The sequence below is a fragment of the Suncus etruscus genome, chromosome 1, assembly GCF_024139225.1.
Source record: "Suncus etruscus isolate mSunEtr1 chromosome 1, mSunEtr1.pri.cur, whole genome shotgun sequence".
In the NCBI taxonomy this organism is placed as follows: domain Eukaryota; kingdom Metazoa; phylum Chordata; class Mammalia; order Eulipotyphla; family Soricidae; genus Suncus; species Suncus etruscus.
In genome coordinates, this window is record NC_064848.1 from 112,641,744 (window position 1) to 112,657,192 (window position 15,449).

Here is a 15,449-nt window from a genome sequence, read left to right on the forward strand (position 1 = left end):
ACTGAGAGAAAGGGACTCTCATTACTTCTAGTCACAATATAGACTGTCTCAACCTTTTGGAAAAACAATATAAATATCCCTCGAAAATGTATGGTTCTTATACTGATTGTGTGGTGTGATGTGTATATAAGTGTATATTTAATATAAGGATATTTTGAGGTAAACAAGGGCTTACACAAAAGAAATTTTACTTAATGACCTTACTTATATAATATAGTCATATGCCCAGGAAATTACAGAGTTATTATTTTGGGGAAGATGTAAGGGGTGAAATAGGAAATTAAAATTTAGGGCCATAGAGAGTACAGTGGGTAAAGTGCTTGTACTTCACTAGCACCCCAAATGGCCCCCAATCCTTGGCAGGTGTGGATCCCTCAGCAAAGAGTAAGCCCAGAGAACAGCCAAATGTGACTCAACACCTCAAGCCTTCCCATTCCTACAAAAGGTACCCCACTTAGGAAAATAACATTTAAAAAAGTAAGATGTTTATATTGTTAAGCTATTAACCTGACCTAAGATTACTGTAGTTCTCTCTCCTCTTGATTCTATAAACTGCACAAAATCTATTGTTCTCCTATCAAATACATTAGTGTCTAGCTCCAGGAAAGAAAGGAATGAAGTTGTAGACTAGTAGAAAATAGGGTAATTAATTTCCTCAGAACTGTATTTATCTCCAGATGATAAAATCTACATTTGTCAATTTCAAGAGTTAATACCTGCAACACACCTGGCATAGAATAAGTACCTGATAGATGCTAGCTATCTCATTATTATTTCTTAGATTCCAAGAATAGCTGAGACTGGTGGAAAGAAAGCCTAAAATAAGAGCATGAAAGTCCTGGTATTTTAAACAATACTATCCTCTTCCTGAATATTCCTGAGTGTCACTGTGAAGGATCGACTCCCAGAACTCCCAAATGTGTACCTGTGTTTTGGAACTAGCTCATCAAAACTAGGACTAGAAGTTATGGCTTCATCTCCAAACTTCAGAATGAGTAAATTTGTAGTCAATTTCTCATGGTTATAATGAGGTCAAATTCAACAGCTATACTTTTAGTTATTTAGGAAATAACATTTTTGTCTTTCTTTAGCTTAATTCTTTTTCTTAAATTGAATGAAAACTAGGTAATACCATTTCTTAATGAAAGAAATGGTGGCACTCCCAAATAGAATGTGAAAAGATCAAACTCAGGTGAATACTCTCTTAGTAGGAAAAATTAGCTGTGCTCCTTATACTATTGACTAGACTAATTTGTTCAACTAATTAGAGTCATCCTGTTAATTATAGACCATTTACCCTTCCTAATAAAAGTCATGCCTTTAAAGGCTGGAATGGTGTCGCAAGCAGTAGGGCGTTTGCCTTGCATGTGCTAACCTAGGATGGATGCAGTTCAATCCCCCAGATGGGGCCCTAAACCAAAAAAAAAAAAAAAGGTCATGCCTTCGAATCCCTAAGTATATTTGAAATCTTCTAAGTATGTTTTAAGAAATTTCTTTGTAAAAAGAGAAACAAAACGAGTTTAACAAAACCATTATGAGTAGTTTAGTTTAATCCAGGCTAATAAATACCACTACTATTCAGATTCTAATAAAGTTGCTAGTGGCTGTTGCTGCTTCACAAATATTAAAATTAAGTAAGTGTATGTGCCTATCTAGTCATACACATCAAATATTCAAGATTGAACTATAAGAAAAGTTTAGGGTACGGAGATCCAAGCCAGAGTGACAGGAGCAATTCTGAGCATGGAGTCAGGAGTAACCTCTGAGTACTGCCATGTATGGTCCCCAAACAAAACAAAATACAACAAAAATAGGACACAGAAATCACTAAAATAATTAGCAAGTTAGTAAAAAATTCCACATAGTTCTAAAGTGAGAGATAACCAAAAGTTAATTTCATGGATGCTATTTGTATTTTTAGCCACAATAAAATAATATTCTAACAGAAATTGAATCCCAGGAATAAAGCATTAGCATTCTAAGGATCATTCCTAGTAATATCTATGATCCCTAACCCCCACCAAGAGAGATCCTAAGCACAGAGCCAGAGTAAGATCTGAGTACCATTGAATGTGGCCCCAAAACCAAAATACAAAAATAAAATTTTACAATAACGTTAAAAATTTTGGATTTGGTCTCATGTTCTCTTCCACCAAAGGAAATTTAATTTCACCAAATCTTGTCATTTATAAGAATGCTATAACTTAAAAAAGTGAGTGGGTCTAGTATATCTAGTTATAGAAAATAAAGGAAATGTTTAAATAAAAGTAGTGTTAAAGTGGTTGAATAAAACTATGCACTGCAAAACACAAAAGTTTAATTTATTCAAGGCCTAACAATTTAAGTTTGTCTGCTAAAAAAAAATCAAACCTACAAACTCAATCTTCAGGTTTTAGAGCCAGAATACCAAAATATGAGTAAAATGCTTTTAGAGCCAGAATACTAAATATTGAATAAAATGCATTTCAGCCTCTGGAAAGGGAACAATTTTGTATGAAAGGATATTCAAATAGCTCTTTATTGAGCAGCCACAATGAGCCTTAAAGATTTACATGATTGAGCTAGAATTCAATGCCATACAAAAAGGAAGCTTCTTTTTTCTGGGATTCACAAAGAGATATCCGTAATTAAACATCACACTTCCCAGGACAGCATGTTTTCTTATAGTGACAAGCAAAAATGAAGTATTTCAAATCATGCATTGTTGGCATACAGTCTTTTTTTTTTTTTTGCATGGCTATTGTTTTTGTGTATTTCTAGCTATTAGACATTTGTCTATTTTTGATCAGCAATGTATGCATTTTAAAAAAGTATGGTTTTGCATAGAAGGCTGTAGTTATGTTCATAAAATTACATTTATACAACATAATCTTAATCTTAATTAAGATATCTTAAGCATAATTATGGGCTTAATTTTGGCATATATACATTTCATATTTTAGAAGAGTAGCTATAGGTTTAGTATAATTAAAATTAATTCTAAGTGGTGAAGTTTCAGAAGTATCATTTCAGAATTAACTGTAAACTGTATGTTGTTTATTTGTAACAGCTAAATACATCACACAAAAATCTTACAATATATTGGGAAAATGACAAAAAAATCACATTTGCTTAACATTCCATCAAAAAATAAGTCTAATGATAGATTAGTTATCCAATAACTCTTTCAAGGTCAAAGAATGCCAGATTATTTTAGTCTGACCCAATTACAACTACTAAACTAAAATTTTTTAATTAAATTTCTTTCAAAATTTTACATTTCACCCTCTTAAGAATTTCCTCTACTTTTTGACCTGTTTCCCCCCCCCCACAATTTTTTTGAATTTGTTCTTTAGAACAAGTTTTAAAGAATGTGTTACACTTAAATAAAATACCAATAAATTAATGTATTTTTATTTGCAGGAATGACATTTATCTGAAGACTTTATAATTCCTATGAAAAACAATGTCTAGGAAGATTAACTCTATTAAACACTATTCCCTTATATTATTAAATTTGACTTTGAGGTTAACTAGCATTCTCACATAACTAAGTATACTTAAAGTTATTGAGTTATTTATTATTGGAACTTATAAAAAGAGTTCATTGATCTATTCATCCCGGAAAAAATCATATTCTATGGAATTCCAAGTGTCTAGTGAAAGACCAGATTGGTTATGGAAGTGAAACTACCTTCAATGGTCTGCAACTACCAGAAGTCTCTTTGAACATCTACTAAAAGCTTCTTTGAACACCAATTGATTAAAATTAATTGAATAATAATAGAAAGACTAAGTGCAATTAAGCATAATCAAATATATTTCAATTCAACTGCACATGCCTTTTTACTATTTTTAAAGTCATAAAAATATCTTGTGGCCTGCATACTTCTAAAATATTCTATCTAACAGGACTGAGAGATAGTACAATAAGTAGAGTGTTGGCCTTGCACACAGCTGATCAAGGATCAATCCTCAACTCTCTTAAGGCTTGGGAGCCTGTCAAGAGTGACCACTGAATGCAGAGCCAATCCTAAGCACCTCTGGATGTGGCACAAAAAATTAACTCTAACAATTTCATTCATAGGTTGTTTATTAGTTCACTCATAGATTGTTTGTTAGGCTTAGTAGCTAATCAGAAAAAAGGGAACTATGTTCATTTTACATGTTCTTTCAAAGTTTATTTAGATCAAATTAAGAGTGATACTTAGAAGTTTGAAAGATAAAACTGGAGTTAAGACACATGTCTTGCACAAGACAAACTCCAGTTCAGTCACCAGTATCACTTAGTCACCCAGCATCCTGGGATACAACCCTATTAGCCCCCAGCCCTACCCATGTAATGCAGGTAATCCCAAAACCACAGGGCATCTTTAGGCCTTCATATTAAACCACTAGCCTAATTAACAAAGAATTGCAGTGGAACTCAGATGACAGCACCCCTATCTGCCTGTCTTCTGGGCTGTGCTCCATTTTCAGCCTGATTTCATCCTGTGTGTGGCTCATATGCAGATGGCTCGCCTTCCCTGGAGCCTTCCCTGGAGGTGAACTTACATACCCAGAAAGGGGAAGCCGCTGAACTCTGCTGGAACTCAGATGCCAGCACCCCTATCTGCCTGTTTTATGTGCTGTGCTCCATTTTTGGCCTGATTTCATCTTGTGTGTGGCTCATCTGCCTTCCATGGAGCCTTCCCTGGAGGTTAACTTACACGCCAGAAAGGGTGGAGCCAGAGGAGCACGGCCACTCTGCTTCACTTCCCGGCCATGCACATCATTTAGCCAATGAATACAACCACAACACGTAGAAAAACTCACAATACAAGTGTGACAATGGGGAAACAACGCAGGCCATCGCCAGACATAGAGAATGACGATGGCAACTCTGATGGTTTAAACATGACCAACCAACTAGTCAGTCTCTCAGATAAGGAGTTTAGAGTCTCAATATGGAAGATGTTCAAAGAATTCAAGAAAGTATAGAAGAGAACACTAATAAGAATCAAGAGAATATGAAGATAGAAATCAGAAAACTACAAACTGAAATTTCAGGTGATATAACAGGTCTGAAAAATTCAGTAGATGAACTGAAGAAAAACATGGTTGAGCTTTCCCATGGGTTAACAACAGCTGAGGATAGAATTAATACACTGGAAGATGAGATGAATAACAATTCCATACAGCAGAAGAAATTTTAAAAAAAGCCTTAAAGAAAATGATCAAACAATGGAAAACTTACTCAAAGAATGGGAACAGATAAAAACAGAAGTCTATGATAAGCTCAACAGAAACAACTTAAGAATGATTGGAGTCCCAGAGACCCAGGAAGAAAATCTCAGGGAAGAATCAACAATCAAGAACATCATTAAAGAGAAACTACCAGAGCTAATGAATACAAGCGATCAAATCCTGCATGCCCGAAGAGTAACAACTAAAAGAGACCCCAGAAAAAACTCCCCAAGACACATCCTAGTCAAAATGACGAATCCCACAGATAGAGACAAAATTCTGAAAGCAGCAATATTGAAAAGAGAAATTACATTCATGGGAACATCCTTGTGATTTACTTCAGACCTGTCACCGGAGACACTCAAGGCCAGAAGGCAGTGGTGGGACATAGTGACAAAACTCAATGAAATAAATGCTTCGCCTAAAATACTTCACCCAGCAAAACTCACTTTCAGGTTTGAAGGAACAATACATGGTTTCACAGACAAACAACAGCTCAGAAACTTTACAGACTCAAAACCAGTCTTAAAAGAAAAACTGAGGGCCCGGAGAGATAGCACAGTGGCGTTTGCCTTGCAAGTAGCTGATCCAGGACCAAAGGTGGTTGGTTCGAATCCCGGTGTCCCATATGGTCCCCCGTGCCTGCCAGGAGCTATTTCTGAGCAGATAGCCAGGAGTAACCTCTGAGCATTGCCAGGTGTGGCCCAAAAACCAAAAAAAAAAAAAAAAAAAAAAAAAGAAAAGAAAACCTGAACGGCCTACTTTAAGACAAGACTGACCAACAGACACACCAAATTTTGATATAAAGAAGGCATTAACTCCCAGGACAATTCTTCCTCTCAATGTCAATGGACTAAATGCACCAGTTAAGAGACACAGAGTGGCTAAATGGATCAAAAAACTCAAACCAACCTTCTGCTACCTACAATCCTGGCAAGACTCTTTCATAAAATTGAAAAAAACAGGAACACTTCCAAATAGCTTTTATGAAGCCAACATCACCTTGATACCTAAACCAGACAGATTATATTCTACAAACCAGACAGAGATGCTACCAAAAAAGAAAATTACAGACCAATATCGCTGATGAATACAGATGCAAAGATCCTCAACAAAATCTTGGCAAATAGGATTCAATGCCTCATTAAGAAGATCATTCACTACAATCAAGTAGGTTTCATCCCAGGAATGCAAGGATGGTTTAACATCTGTAAATCTATCAACATAATACACAACATCAACAACAAGAAAAATAGAAATCACATGATCATATCAATAGACGCAGAGAAAGCATTTCATAAGGTCCAACACCCATTCTTGATCAAAACTCTCAGCAAGATGGGAATGGAAGGAACCTTTCTCAATATAGTTAAGGCCATCTACCACAAACCAGTGGCAAATATTGTCCTCAATGGAGAAAAACTTAAAGCCTCTCCTCTAAATTTGGCACAAGACAAGGCTGTCCTCTATCACCACTCCTATTCAACATAGCACTGGAAGTACTTGCTATAGCAAGTAGGCAAGAAAAAGATATCAAGGGAATCCACATAGGAAAGGAAGAAGTCAAGCTCTCACTGTTTGCAGATAACATGATACTCTACCTAGAAAACCCTAAAGTCTCTACGAAAAAGCTTCTAGAAACAAGAGACTCATATAGCAAGGTGGCAGGCTACAAAATTAACACATAAAAATCAATGGCCTTTCTATACACCAATAGTAATAAGGAAGAAATGGACATTAAGAAAACAACCCCATTCACAATAGTGCCATACAAACTCAAATATCTTGGAGTCAACTTGACTAAAAATGTGAAGGACCTATACAAAGAAAACCTGCTGTACTATCCTCTCCTATATTAAAAAAAATTCTTTATAGATAAAAAAAAAACACAAAGAATTGCAGAGGGAGGAGGTTTTATGGGAGGGAACCTGGGAATATTGGTATAGGAAGTTGTCATGACAGGTGCTGGAATACCATATATAAAACTCAACTCAACTAAGAATAACTTTGTAATTCCTAGTACTTTAATAAAATGTTTACAAAACTTGAATAAACTCATTTTAAATAAATAAAACATCAACCAAAAATGCCTCAATGATTTCCTCTTCTTTTTTTAATTTTTCCACTTTTTTATTATTTAAACAACTTTATTACATACATGATTGTGTTTGGGTTTCAGTCATGTAAAGAACACCACCCATCACCAGTGCAACATTCCCATCACCAATGTCCCAAATCTTCCTCCTCCCCACCCAACCCCCGCCTGTACTCTAGACAGCCTCTTTCAATCATTTTTTCTTTTGATTCCAAATCCAGTTCCTCCCAAATTTTCAGATTATAGTCCATCTGTTCCCACCCTGAATTTGTTCACTGTTCCCTCCTTCAGATGTGCTTTGGTCCAGTATCCATAAAGTCATAGCTAATTAATTCTTACTCATCCTTCCCATCTTCAGGGAAGTCTTTTCTAACTACACTCCACTTTTCTCCAGACTTGCTTCTCTGTCACACTTTTCCAAAGGACTCAGTACTTTCCTTTGCTCACCCCTGGCAAGATTTACTATTACATATTTCTATTATCATTCCAATAATGTCTGTCTCTCCGGTGTAATAAATAAAATGAGTGGTTCTTAAAACTAAGCGGTATCAAAATCACTTGAAAATCATATAGAAAAATGATCACAAGGTCATACTCCCCAGAGTTAATTATCAAAGTTAATCGCTGGAAGGTGATTTCAAGGTGACCCTAATGTCTCTAGACCCTAAACTGATCCAGTACTATGTTCTTATTCATACATAAAAAATAGAAATCTGGGAGCTTTGAAAGTTAAAAAATTTCTAATGTCCGTGAGGACCAAGCCATAGCAGTGAGTAGGGTATTTGCCTTGCATGTGGATGAACCAGGCTCAATCCCCGGCATCCCATATGGTTTCCCTGAGCACTGCCAGGAGTGATTCCTGAAAGCAGAACCAGGAACTACTCAGTACCCTGAGCACTGCTGAGTGTGGCCCAGAAACAAAAATTAAAAAGGTTCTAATGTCCAAGTGCTGGCATGTGTTTTTACTCAATTGTGCTATGGTGCAATCCAGGATATTTGACCCCAAATATCATGTACTAAAAACAAAACTCATTTCAATTCATTCAATTTTAGAAAATACACAATCACTTTACATTATTCTTTGTAGGAATAAATGTCTAATCCCTTAAAAACATGTATTTCACACTGTAAGGCTTAACATAATATAAAAAGTCCACAACTACTTATTTCTTGTATCAGGATAACTCACCAAATCCAAAAGCATTGGAGCCTCCAATGCTCTGTGAAGCCTGGACACTTGTTGATGTATATAGTCCTGTCACCAGCAAGCCATCAAAGAAGGTACTTGTTGAAATTGTCACTGAAATACAGGGGAGGAAAGAGACAAGAAATCTCAATTAGTACAGCTAGAAAAAATAAGCTGTATTTCTAAAATGTTAGATATTATCAAAACTATCTTAGCTTATGCTTAACTGTTTTTATATTACCTTTATTTAGTGTTTTCTTTATTTTAGATATTACACTGAAGAAAAAAGAAATTATAATATCTATAATTGCTTGTCCAAAAATTAATGCATCAGTTAAGCCTTTCTGTGCTAATTTACATCTTACCAATTAAGTAAAAAATCATCTGCAAAGAATTGAATATTCAATTTCATTACCACTGTAGGAGCAGTCAAAGGAATTACTGAAATTTTGTGATTTGATCAATAAATTTTTTAAAGTATTTAATACTGTGTGAACCAATATGACATCAGCTGAGAACAGACGAATAAGATCAAGTGTATTTTTCAAGCAAAATAATTCTTTCTCCTAGAAGCCTGCTTTAGTTCCCTTAACATAGAATCTTGGTTGCTAAAGAAATAAAGTCTAATTAAAACAAACAGAAGTAAAATCCCTAGACTATTTTATTCCTAATGCTATTAATTTGTCTTTTTGTGTATGTATCTGATTTGTGAGATCAAACCCATACCTCATCCAGGTAAGGCAAGAATTCTATCACTGAACTACACCTTTGATTCTCCAGCACTATTAATTTACTATGTCAAAACAGGCATTTTTCTCTCCATCTTATTATATTTAGAAGGGATTGAATACCTAATATTTTCTATCTTTAGCTCTAGATAGGCATACATATGTGAGCAATTATTTCTAAGCACTGAGTATCTTTTAAAAATGAAATTACTTAGAACACTTGTTAATTTTGAAGACCTTCTTGGCTTTTACACACCATCAATAAATTGACTACTCCCAAATTTCTGTCTCAAGTTTGAATATATTTATATATAGATATAGATATTGTGTGTATATATATTGTGTATATATTCCAAATAAATACATAGATAGATCAAACTTCTGATCAATATATCTCCTTGGATGTCCAAGAATCATACAACCTCAGACATGACAAATATATATTTTATCTTTTTTCACTTAAAATCAATATCTGAGAAATCAAACAATCACAATAAGAACTAATTGTATTCAAATACTAGCTCACTGTATTTAAAATTACAAAGATGGGGCCAGAGAGATAGCATGGAGATAGGGCTTTTGCCTTGCATGTAGAAGGATGGTGATTCTAATCCCGGCATCCCATATGGTCCTTCCCCCATGCCCCCCCCTTGCCTAACCAGGAGCAATTTCTGAGCATAGCGTCAGGAGTAACCGCTGAGCGCAGCCGGGTGTGACCCAAAAATCAAAAATAAATACATAAATAAACAAACAAATAAATACAATTACAAAGATCCTTCTGTCTCCTGGCTGCCACAATTCCCACATTTCATATGTGGCTTTATGTTGTTCCTTTTGCTTTTCATAACTATCACCTTCTAACACATTATACTCAAATAACTATTTATAATAGTTATTATGTTAATTTTTCAGGCACATGCAGAATATAACCTCCAGTAAGGTAAATGTCTTGTGCTTTGTTAAATTACTATTGCTTACCTGTCTGGAGCAATCCTGTTATTTGTGTGTTCAATAAATATGTTATTTATTGATTAATAACTCATTCATCCAAATGTTTAAATATTCATTGCGTATTGAAAAGTAGTTCATCTGTCCAAAGTGGTACAAAATGAAAGCTAATTTCAACCTTATTTCCAAAGGAAAAATATGTTATAAATACTAGACTTTAAATATCACTTCAGTTCCACTTCTCAAAATCAGCTAGTGTTTTCTATCAGTGTAGAGAGAAATGAAGAGTTAAGCCAAAATGTTTATGAAATGGTAAAAGAAATTAATCATACATATTTCCTCACATTTTGATGTCTATATACATCATGTAAAGAAAAATTCCATCAGAAACTAAATGATTATTTCTTTGCTAGAATTGAGAATTTAAAAGTCTCTTTGGGGGGGACAATGTAGCATTTGAGAAAAAAAAAAACCACTTCTCTCTAGACACTGTTGGTCAAACATTCCAAAAATAGATGTAATGGACAATAGTTATGTGAGCTGACCATCAGTCCCCATTTTTCAGATAAAGAAAAAGTTACCCAGTCTCTCATGAGATTTGGTACATATCTTTTTAATCACAGACTTCCCTTAAAATATAAGCTCTTGTTTCTGTGTTTTTTTAAATGATCATTTGAGTTCGCTAGTTATTTGTAGGGAACTTCAAACTGGCTAAGGGCACATGTTCTGAATGATTGAGTAGCTGCACCATATGCTGAAAACTCACACCAAGGCACCTTGACTTTGCAGTGATGTCAGAAACAATTTTTCTCTTTCTTTCCTGTCATCAAATGTTTCGACTTACCCCCATTTACAACTTTCTCTTAGTCTACAGGGATAGAAGCAAATGTGTTAGGCATTGAGCTGGAAATGCTGCAGTGAATAGTAGTTAGTTTACTTATCTGAGCTGTCATTAGCCCTTAAAGATTTCCATTTTCATCTGGGGCCTCTTTGGATCAACTACCCTCTAGTATTTTCATAACACAACTCCCCAGTGTGCACTAATTCATACCATTCCTATGTGTCCTGACTTAAATTCCTTTCACCTAACTTCCTCTCCCAAAACTTCTTTTCACTGAGGTTCATGCTTCAAGCATTAAGTTTCTCCAGTGTTAACTCATCACTTTATTCATAAATTGTTGTTGCTCTCTAGGTAATCTTTCTAAAAGTGAGTTAAAATAAAGTAAAATCTACTGTGTACAGTTCTAACATGGATCATTATTGAAGCAAATCAGAACACATTCTGCGTTTAAAACTATTTTAAAAAATATATAAACAAGGGGCCTGTGAAGTGGTGCTAGAGGTAAGGTGTCTGCCTTGCAAGCGCTAGCCAAGGAAGGACCGCGGTTCGAAACCCCGCGTCCCATATGGTCCCCCCAAGCCAGTGACAATTTCTGAGCACTTAGTCAGGAGTAACCCCTGAGCATCAAACGGGTGTGGCCCGAAAAACCAAAAATATATATATATACATATATATACGTATGTGTATATATATATATATATATATATATATATATATATATATGAACAAGGGGACTGGAGCAGTGGTGCAGCAGTAGGGCATTTGCCGCAAACACGGTTGACCTAGGACCGACCACGGTTCGATCCCCTGACATCTTATTTGGTCCCCCAAACCAGGAGAGATTTCTGAACACAGAGCCAGGAATAACCCCTGAGCATTACCAGGTGTGGCTAAAAAGCTAATAACCAAAAGCAAAAACTATATATATATATATATATATATATATATATATATATATATATGAACAAGAAGAAAAATTCAGCATGATTATGATTTTTGGCCCATTAATGAACCTAATTAAGAATAGAAACATCTTGCATGCAACTAACCCAGGTTCAATCCCTCACTGCCCCTTTGGTCCCTCAAGCCCTGCCAAAAGTGATCCCTAAGCGCAGAGCCAGAAATAAGCCATGAACACATATAGGAGTGGCCAAACAAAGAAAAGCATAATCATACATATACAGATATAAAATGAGGGGCCGGCAAGGTGGCGCTAGAGGTAAGGTGTCTGCCTTGCAAGCGCTAGCCAAGGAAAGGACCACGGTTCGATCCCCCGGTGTCCCATATGGTTCCCCCAAGCCAGGGGCAATTTCTGAGCACATAGCCAGGAGTAACCCCTGAGCATCCAATGGGTGTGGCCCGAAAAACCAAAAAAAAAAAATAAAAAAATAAAATAAAATAAAATAAAATGAAAAATCCTAATAATCCCCACTGCATAATTATATAAAAGAATCCTCTGATTCAGAATGTTACAGTCCTGAACTTGAACCCAAAATTATCAACCAACATTTCAACTAATGTTAAGATGAGGGGAAATATTTAGCAAGAAATTAGGAAATATGAGTAAATACTGCTAGATATTTACAGAAGTCTGTTGTAATAGTCTTTCAATTTTTATAAAACTCATGCTAAAATGTTTAGGGAAAGAAGATTAGAAATTTTTCTGTGGGGCTGGAGAGATAGCATGGAGGAGGGCATTAGCCTTACATGCAGGACAGTGGTTGGAATCCCGTATCCCATATGGTCCCCCGAGCCTGCCAGGAGCGATTTCTGAGCGTAGAGCCAGAAGTAACCCCTGAGCACTACCAGGTGTGACCCCACCCAAAAAAAATCTGCAATAAACATGTATGAAATGAGCAGCTAATTAAACAAAAAAGGCAGTAGAAAGCATATTATTTATTCTAATTAGGGAATCAAGCTATGCATATAAGTACATACAGCCATGTGTGTAGACACAGTATATGTACATATATGTATAAGAATATGGAAAAGCATAGTTAAACATATGTATATGAAACTTTCTATGAATCAAGAATTGTGTTGATACCATAATTTGAGTTCTATTTAATAGAAAGAGAAAATAAATTTAGAACTAAATTCTTACTGGTTAAATGTATATATACTATCTAATACCTTAGCAATTCTATAGCTTTAATATAAATTAAACTATTTCACCACCATGGGACAAGGTCAATCAGTTATTTATTTCAAACACCAACGATTTATTTAAAATCATCAATAATAATGCAACGAGTAAACAACTACTCCATTAAGTCTCCATATGATCTACTTCTTTCATGCTTTTATGGAAATTCATGGTAAAGTTTGTAAAATCCTTTCCTGGTGAATTCTTTTCCCTAAAAGATATATTTTTTATAGTTTTGCATTAAAATGCTAAGAACATGATTCTTTCATTATAGAGAGGTAATTAAAAATTAATTACAAATACAAATTTGAATTTTTCAGTACACAAAGGAAAGAAATAAAGCATGTAATGTATTACCTATAACCAAGAAGTAAATATGTCTTGTCAGGCCACAATATTCTCTTACTCAAAAAACATCTGACTTCCATGGGGCCGGAGAGGTGGTGCAAGCGGTAAGGCAGTCTGCCTTGCCCTCACTAGTCTAGGATGGACCGTGGTTCATCCCCCAGCATCCCATATGGTCCCTCAAGACAGGAATGATTTCTGAGCTCATAGCCAGGAGTAACCCCTGAGCATCACCGGGTGTGGTCCAAAAACCAAAAAAAATAAAATAAAATAAAAAAAGTCTGACTTCCTATCATCTACAGATTAAAATATTTAATCTTCAATATGGTTTTAAAAGCTTTCGACTTGTTTCTGTACCTCCCTTTTAAATTACCTGTTTTAGCTGAAACACCTTTAATGCAGTTAAAGTAGAACATATTCTTTAGTGGGTGCCCTCACCTCGACACACTTCACATTTCCTTTTGTTAAAATCTTGCCTATTCTTCAGGACCACCCATATGCCATTTCTCTCCAGAAATGTTTTCTGACCTCCTGGGGAAAGGCAAACCTCCCCCTCATGTTTGTCTCACAACCTTTAGACTCCATTGAAGAGCTGACCACACTCTTCAGAAAGCGTGACTCTGAGTTCAGTCAACATTCGTTGAATTTAATTCTATAAATATATGTAGAGTTAACAAAACTTAAAAATAAAATAAAGAGTAGCTGAGAAGATACTGTAGACAATGAAATTAATGTTGTGAATTCTCATCTACAGAAAAACAGAGGACCAATGTTAATTAAAAGGTATATACAAAAATGGAGGTTTCTCCTAACAGAAATAAAAAAATGAACATAACAGCATTGTTTTGTAACATTCAAAAAATAGAAATGTCTGAGGAAATTTGGGTTGGGTTTTTCCGTTTCCACCATGGTGATTTTTGGCATTTATGTTGTATATGAATATATAGAGACAAATTCAATGTAAATATAAATTAATTTCTGATAGCTTGTTACTAAGAAACCTTATGCCATAACCTCATTCTGAAGTTATTCTGCTTTTCCCTCAAATTAAAAAATAAAAAAAAGGGCTCACAAGGCTGAGGAGGTTAGATATATCTCTCTCACATCTGTGTTAAATTGGCAATGAGCTTAGCACTGCAAGTCTATGAATATGGATTGCCTGGTTGTGACAGCAGAATGAAAACATGATGTAGCGACACAATTCATTTCTTATCAGTGGCTCAAAGAATACTGCTGTCTTGAAATGACTAATTACAGAGCCAGTCATTATCTATCATAGCTTCTATTAACTCTTCCCAACAAGGCCCTAATACCATTCTTGCAGAAAATCACTATAAGATGAAAGTCTGAAAGAAAATAAATTTAGACATTTAATGCTGTTTGTATTTCATCCTAAAGCTCCTGGCCTATAAACGCTCCATGGTCTATTAAATTTTGATCACTTTAAGCATATTCCATTACTACTTTATACAAAAGGTCTTTACTATGTGCAGGAAAGAAACATAAAATATTTGAAATGATGTTTCCATCTTTTCCAAGGAAACAAACATTAAAGGATAGAAAATTGCAAAATGCTGAAATTAATAGTGATCACACACTGATTACAGAGTTCCATTTCTTATTTTTATGTATTTTAAGAAGAAAAAATATTGTCACTACTTCTAAACGTTGTGCATTTTCCTTACAAAAGGAAATTCGTTTGCCTTTTGAATACTGAACAAATTAAATAGTCTAAGAAATACTTTATTCTGAAAATGAAATAAACTGAGTCTATTTGATGGAAAATATCATCAACATGATGTGTACAACTACTGACTCTTCTTTAAAGTGCTACCAGCTCTGAGTACCAAACAGACCGCATATAAGTGCATTCTAATATATTTTAAAAAACCTGTATATGAATATTACCCTGAACTCTTTCTCATTATATATATTTATTTCATTATATCACCTTT

General features: G+C 35.0%; 1 protein-coding gene across 1 annotated transcript in view; it reads right to left on the reverse strand.

The window, feature by feature from the left end:
- Positions 1–15,449, reverse strand: part of RELN (reelin) — a 548,597-nt gene that overhangs the window by 471,249 nt on the left and 61,899 nt on the right. Inside the window, exon 2 of the mRNA XM_049783824.1 lies at positions 8,490–8,600. Within this exon, the coding sequence (XP_049639781.1) occupies positions 8,490–8,600 (111 nt within the window). The remainder of the gene's footprint in view (positions 1–8,489; positions 8,601–15,449) is intronic.